General features: G+C 57.6%; 1 protein-coding gene across 1 annotated transcript; it reads left to right on the top strand.

Moving 5' to 3' along the window:
- The first annotated feature begins 825 nt into the window (after positions 1-825).
- CPLANE2 (ciliogenesis and planar polarity effector complex subunit 2) lies at positions 826-5092 on the top strand. Its single transcript, XM_063145114.1, has 6 exons — positions 826-888; positions 1336-1467; positions 2071-2223; positions 2919-3043; positions 3246-3382; positions 4308-5092. The coding sequence occupies exons 2-6, from the start codon at positions 1362-1364 to the stop codon at positions 4573-4575; spliced, it is 789 nt and encodes a 262-aa protein (XP_063001184.1). The 5' UTR covers positions 826-888; positions 1336-1361; the 3' UTR covers positions 4576-5092.
- The last annotated feature ends 1761 nt before the right edge of the window (positions 5093-6853 follow it).

Here is a 6853-nt window from a genome sequence, read left to right as displayed (position 1 = left end):
CAGGGCAGACCTCTGCCCTTCCGTAGCTATGAGGCGCCCCTCATAGCTGTGCAGGGCCCTTTACAAAGCGTGAGAAGGCAGGTCCCTGCCCCCAAGGCCCTACAATCTAACACATGTTGCACCTGCTCCAAAGCATCGTCAATGTTATCGCATTCGACAGAGTGATGGGTGCGAAATTGGCCTCTGGCACCGGGCGTAGGATGGAGCTGCCGGCCTAGAGCTGCCGGCCTAGGCTGGGGACAGCAGCTTCCCAAAACCTGGTCCCCTTCATCCCACGTAGCCCCAGGAGGGGGCCTTGGCCTCCGCTGGGGAAAGCTCTGGGCCTAAGCCCTCTGGTCATGCCAGGGCACGCACCATGTTCACACTCTGCACATGCTCAGTGGCAAGCTGCCCTCACATCGAGTACCTTTCTTTTTAACAGAAAATGCTGCTTCCTGCCATGAAGGAAAGGCATTCTGTGCATGTTCTTCAGCGCCATGGCCCTGCTGGGGCAATGAGGTCCCCCCAACAACAGCCTTGCGGGGTAGTCCCAGACTGCAGCCTCCAGCTGAAGAACTTCTGGCACCTGCCAGGTCCTCCTTCCCCCAGGAATGGGGGGGGGGGAGACCTCCAGAGGGGCCCCACGGCAGCCCCGCCCCATCGATCTCTATGCCGCCCCCTGGCGGAAGCGCGAGACCTAAACAGATAGTCGAGAGGGACGCGCCCCTCGTCCCATTCATAGCTCTGTGGGGAAGGGTTGGTGGGCGCAGGCAGGCAGGCAGGCAGGCACCAACCAGAGGGTGCGCTTACGTACTGACGCCAGACGCAAGCAGGGCGGAAGTGTTTGCCCGGGCGGCGCCAGCTGGGAGTCGACCTGCCGCTTGAGTCGGGGCCTCGCGGAGTTGCAAGGTCCGAAGGAGTTACGGGGCAGATGGCTAGCGGGAGGGAGGGATCTGGAAGCGCAGGCACCGCCACCCTCCCCCCCTTCCCGGAGAGGGCGCCTCTGAGCATGTGCAGAGTGCTCTCCCATGCGATCCCCAGCGTCTCTACCGCCTGGGAAGATCGGGTCCCCCACAAGCACATTGAGCTTCTCTCGGCCGCCTTCTCCGCTGACTGGGAACAAACTGGCGCCTCGTCCCGTTTCTTTTTACTTGTCCCATTTACAAGGAGCCTCATTCCTGGGCCCCTTTGCTCAGCCCCGCCGGCGTGGCCTTCTCTAGTGCTGCCCTTCTCTCCCTTTTGCCCGGGGTGGGGTGGGGTGGCGAGGCGAGGCGAGGCGGGGTGGGCTTCTGGTCCCTTCAGCCTCTCCCCCTCCAGCCTCCAGACACTCCTCACATGCTTTGCCTCCCTTTGTAGCAGCAGCAGCAGCAAGGCACGCAGCCATGATCGTGGCCCCCGGAACCGTGGTCGTCTCGGACTGGCACAAGACCCAGGAGGGCAAGGAGCACTTCGCCACTCTCCTGCGGCGGAACAAGCGCAAATCCTTCGGTGAGAGAGAGAGACCGAGACCGCTCCCAGCCCCACATTAAAGGAGGGGGCAGAGGTGTGGGCTGAAGAGGCCTGGGACTCCCCCGCTGGCTGGCCCACCACCCAGCCGGGTGCTGGGTCTGCCCAGCAGGACTCCCGGTGCACTGACTCCGGGGGAGGGGAAGCACTCCAAGTAGTTGTTCGGCCCAGGCGTGAACGAACTAGCCCAGACGTTTATCTATTCGTGTTCTTGCCATCCCACCAAGAATATGGCGCTCAAGGCTGCTTACTATCATAGGAAACAAACATTTAGAGTAAAAACTGAATGAAAGAGCTGAGAATCCAGAAGGGTGGGAATTGCCCCATTAATTCCGAAAAGGAGAGAACTCTGGGTTCTCAGTGGGTTTTCTACATGTGTTGAGCCGGTATTAACAAGGAGAAAGGCCCTTTGCATGTGCTCAGAGGCACATCCTTCTTATATCATTTCACATATTTTGTGAGCTGAGCCCTGGCACGGAAGCTGGGTTTTCCCGTGACGCTTTTGAGCCAAGCCCCGATGGTGCAGGCTGCTGTGTCCGGAGGGTAGCCGGCCGCTCACTCGCGGGGCTTGTGGGTCCTTGGCAGGGCTGGTTGAGAGGCCGGTGCTGCCCCCGCAAGCGGCAGCCGACGTGGTGAGCTACAAGATCTTCGTGTCGGGGAAGAGCGGCGTGGGGAAGACGGCCCTGGTGGCCAAGCTGGCGGGACTGGAGGTGCCGTGGGTGCATCACGAGACAACAGGTGACTCCCACATGTGTGTGCGTGTGCCGCTGCCTCTGAAGACCTCTGCAACCCCTTTCAAAGGGAATGTGTGTCTGCGGGGCGGGGGGGGGGCACTGCCTGCCTGTTGACCTTGGACAGGACAATGTGTCATTTCCTTTCGGAAAGGGTCTTGTGGCAGTAGGATGGGATTGAGGGTGTGTGAGTGAGTGACTAGAGTGGAAGAGGGGCAGCAGATTGGCAAGGAGGCCAAAGAAATCTTCCCTGAATTCTGAAATACATGTGGTAAAGTGATATATTTAATTGGGCGGTGACATGCAAACTTTGGGGTTTCACTGCACTCTTCAACAGACATGTTGCCTGATGAAGCGTTCTGTGAAATTCAGGAAGTTTATCCCTTTATTTAAAGCCCTTTTCTCCTGCTCTCTGGCCAAAACGGCTCCTGGAGCAGCTGACCTATAATCAGTAAAGTAAGGCAGTCCTGCCATGTCTTGGAAGTTGCGTTGTCTTGCACTAGTTTAAGTCGCATGAGGGGGATTGGCATTTTATCTCCGTTGGGTCTCATGCCTGTTGAGACCAATGCATCAACCGCTCCCTGTTGAACTTCACGATGGCCAGTCTATCTCTGGAATCATGAGGACTGCAGGCATAACGTTTCTGATGCTGGAAGCCAAGGTGCCCGTGATTCCGTTCTAGCCGAAAGCATTCTGTTCTAGGGATCCAGACGACAACTGTGTATTGGCCAGCGAGGCTTCGAGAGAGTGGCAGGGCCCTCTTCTTCAAGTTCTCCTTCTGGGACTGCGGAGAAGCCGTCCTCAAGAAGTTTGATCACATTCTGCCGGTCAGCGCAGTGCGGAGGGCCCCGGGGGGGGGGGGGGGGCGGGGGGCAGCCTGCAGAGGGCTGGGCCTGGAGTCTTCCAGTGTTCAGAGCAGCATCCGGTGGGGAGCAGCGGACAGGCCAGCCGGGCGCTCTGGAACGATTTTCCATTTCAAAGCGAGGCGGCTTTCCGTTCAGGGATCCTTCTCATTCGTCCTCCCTGCAGGCCTGCACGGAGAAAGTGGATGGCTTCCTCCTCCTGTTCTCCTTCACGGACCGCGCGTCCTTCGAGGGCCTGCCGAATCTAATCTCTCGCGTCACGGACGGAGCCAAGAACGCCGTCAGAATGGTGATTGGCACCAAGTATCCTTTTGGCCTCCTGCGTGTGTGAATGCTCTTCCCACCAGAACTCACAAAACAGGTTTTTTAAGGTGCTTCCCATCAGGAGGAGATTATATTCTGCACATGCCCAGTGGCCCTTGGATCTATTAATTTCTTTGTTTCACTAGTTTCACCCTTGCCTTTCCATGATAAAATGGAACTCGGTGAAGCTTACAGACAAAAATATAATTTGCAATGAACTTAAAAACACAACAAGCAGCAGTCAAAATAACAAGAGCATCCTAAAAAACTGACCAGGCACAGCAGAGTAATAACATATTTATCAGAGGTTCCACGTAAACAAATTCCACCAGAAAAGAAGTAATAAAAGCCCGTTTGAAAGCAGGCAAAGCACTTTTGGGATGCTTTTTAGACTTTTGAAAGTGGCAAAAACATGGGTGCCTTGTGGTTATTTTTGAATGTGCTCTTTGGGGGGGGGGGATCTTGTCCCCCACTCCCCTCAGCGATCATCCTGAACTGCTTTGATTATTCTGCATGAGGAACAAGAGCTGGATTGGGGCTCTCTGGCTGCTATTTCTTCAAATTAGAAATGGCCGGTTTAAACAGGCTTAAAAAAATAAACATGTTTGTCATGTGTACTTTGGCCCTGATCTATGGCAAAAGAAGGCTTTCGTTTTAATTTACTACTCCCCCACCCATGTTTTTATTTACAATAATAAGCAACGCCAATAAAGAATTTTGTGGCACCTTAGAGCTGCAACAGATGGAGTAGCCTGTAGTGTCCAGCAATGGGCGTAACTCGGCTGCCCGTCCAGCAATGGTGGGCACAGGGTCATTTGGCCCTCGGGGCAGCAGTGGGCAGCGGCTCTGGAAGAAGGCGCCAGAGGGGGAAAGGGACGGGCTGGGCTCCTCTTTGCCTCCAGGCTCCTTGACCAGTCCCCTCCAGGTTTGACCAGTTTGCCCACACAGATGTGACGGAGCACGACGTGGCGGCTTTCCGCCACGCCTGGAGCTTGCCCGTTCTGCGGGCGAAGAGTGTCAATGCGCCACGGATGAGCGATGGACAGAGCCTGGATGGCCGTGCTGGACTGTCCGACATCGCCCACCTCCTGAACGGGCTGGCAGAGCATCTCTGGCGGCAGGATCAGGTGGTGGCCGGGCTCGTCCCTCCGCCGGGGATTGCTGGGCCCCCGGAAGAGCCGGCCCCCTGCTGAAAGGATGGCACACGCATGCCCACACCCCAGCAGTGTCCTGTTTTCGGAGGAGCCCTTGGCTGGCACCGGAGGCCTTGAAATCGAAGCTTTCGCCATGATGCTTGTGCACAGAGGCCGCTAGGCCGAAGCCAGTGTTGCCATGGTCAAAAGCCCAGCGAGGGCCAAACTGGGTTGAGGTTGAGGGGCCGTTTGAGTGGAAGGGGAGAGCCTCGCCTCACGCCCACGAAACCCACCACGTCCCTTGCATTTGCATGAATTGATCTGGGGTTGCCTTGTCTAGAATTCTTGCTGTTGTGTGGATTAGAATTGGAGCTTGGTTTGACAGAGGGTGTGAGAAAAGCACCCTCTGGCCACAAGTTAAAAGTGCGCCCAAGCGAGGATGACGCCCTGCCTGGAGGACGTGTGGGCGGATCGTGCCCACCGCAAGAGGGTGGTTTGTACCACCCTCGCGTTGTCTCCGTACGTGTCCCGTGCGCCTCTGTGTCCCACACCAGCCGCTTTAATAAAGGCCTTGAACTTCGAGCTGAGGCGTCGCTTGCGTCGATGCACACAGGCCCCATCAGTAATGGCACGGCAAGGCCCCTTCTGCTTCCAGCAACCCTCGCCTTCACGTTGCTCCTAGGCCAGGGCTCCCTTCCTGCTCCAAGGCCTGAAACGTAAGGAAACGCTCGGGAGAGGGGAAGACGCCGTCCGGCTGGAGCTCAGGCTTTTCCGCTCCCATGGTCCCTCCCGGACCGCAGGCGGCAGATGGCCCTAAGCAGGCGTAGGCCGGGCGGCAGCTGCTGTGCCTGCCGTGGGACACTTTGTCACGGGACGCTTCCCCGAGTCGCTTCTGCACTGCCACCGCTCGCTGTCCTCCCTTCAGCACGTCACATGTGGGACATTTGCAGGCTGGTTCCTCTCAGTCTGAATTTGGATCCAGAGTGTGACCCCAGGCTCCGAGCGAGTGGAAGGGGCAGGACAGGCTGCTCAAAAAGCCGCACCCCATGAATATCTGCCCTCCCTCCATGGACTTGCTGCTGCGTTTGCAAGGAGAGCCTGAAGGGGCCGGTCGTTAGGGGCCGGCCGGCCCTTGCAGGCATAATGGGGTGGCTGCATCCCTCTCTGCTCTGAATGTGTCCCCCACCCCTTGCAATGGTTTGGCCCTCTGGGTTTGCTTTGCCTCCACAACAGTCCTGCTAGTGGGTCACTCTTGTTCCCCTTTTACGCAGTGGGGGGAACTGTAGCTGCCCATCGCCCCCGAATTGCAGGGGCATCTGTGGCCTTCGGCCTCCCTTGTACGAAGTCCCCTCCCTCTCCAAGGGAGCTGCAGGGCAATTGCAGTTGTGCTGGGCTCACCTGCCTTTCCTGCTGCAAAGGTCTGACTGCCATAACAGGCGTGTCCCCTTCCACACGCATGTTCTTGTGGAGGGGGCAGAGCAATTGGACCCCCACCCTCAGGGTTGAGGCATTCCAGCTTGGTGGGGGGGGTCTCTTCCTTGGCCCACGGGCATCCCAACTGCGCTGCTGGCCCGTATCCCAGCCCATGGCTCTATTCCAGCCATTGCCTCTGGCATCTCCCATGGGGTTCCTTGGGATCTCTGCAGCTCTGATGCACCCCAAATGGACCTGGAAGGGATCCCGGCTTTGCTGCCTTCGATCGCGCGCCTTTCTCTGCCGCTCGTGCCCAGAGCCAGGGTTAATATTTCATGAGCCGGGGGGGGGGGGGAGGGGGGCCTTCTTTGCGCAGACGTGAGGATGCCGGAAGGAAGGAGGCTTCTGGGACCAGAGTCTGCTGTGAGGCTCCGGAGAGCTCCGCTCCGCCTCGTGTGGGCCATGCCCGGGACAGGAGCCCAGGCCCACTCCCCTGCAGTCTGGCGGGCAGGGGGTGAAGGAGCCCTGAGCTAAGGGCAAGAGGTGCTTCCAAAGTGTAGGAGGGTTCATGGGAAATGAAGAGCAAACTCCTCTTTATAGAAACCCCCACACACACCTTTCTTAGAGACCAAAAAAATAAAATGGTGACAGCGCAGGGGATCATAGAATCATAGAATAGCAGAGTTGGAAGGGGCCTACAAGGCCATCGAGTCCAACCCCCTGCTCAATGCAGGAATCCACCCTAAAGCATCCCTGACAGATGGTTGTCCAGCTGCCTCTTGAATGCCTCTAGTGTGGGAGAGCCCACAACCTCCCTAGGTAGCTGATTCCACTGTCGCACTGCTCTAACAGTCAGGACGTTTTTCCTGATGTCCAGCCGGAATCTGGCTTCCTTTAACTTGAGCCCGTTATTCCGTGTCCTGCA

The sequence above is a fragment of the Elgaria multicarinata genome, chromosome 20, assembly GCF_023053635.1.
Source record: "Elgaria multicarinata webbii isolate HBS135686 ecotype San Diego chromosome 20, rElgMul1.1.pri, whole genome shotgun sequence".
Lineage (NCBI taxonomy): Eukaryota > Metazoa > Chordata > Lepidosauria > Squamata > Anguidae > Elgaria > Elgaria multicarinata.
This window is presented reverse-complemented; position numbering and strand designations above follow the sequence as displayed.

Bases quoted from the DNA above. Each gene is read 5' to 3' on its own strand.
- CPLANE2 (XM_063145114.1), top strand. From the start codon at position 1,362: ATGATCGTGGCCCCCGGAACCGTGGTCGTCTCGGACTGGCACAAGACC. The intron at 1,468-2,070 runs GTGAGAGAGAGA...GGTCCTTGGCAG, and splicing joins GAACAAGCGCAAATCCTTCG to GGCTGGTTGAGAGGCCGGTG. The intron at 3,044-3,245 runs GTCAGCGCAGTG...TCCTCCCTGCAG, and splicing joins AGTTTGATCACATTCTGCCG to GCCTGCACGGAGAAAGTGGA.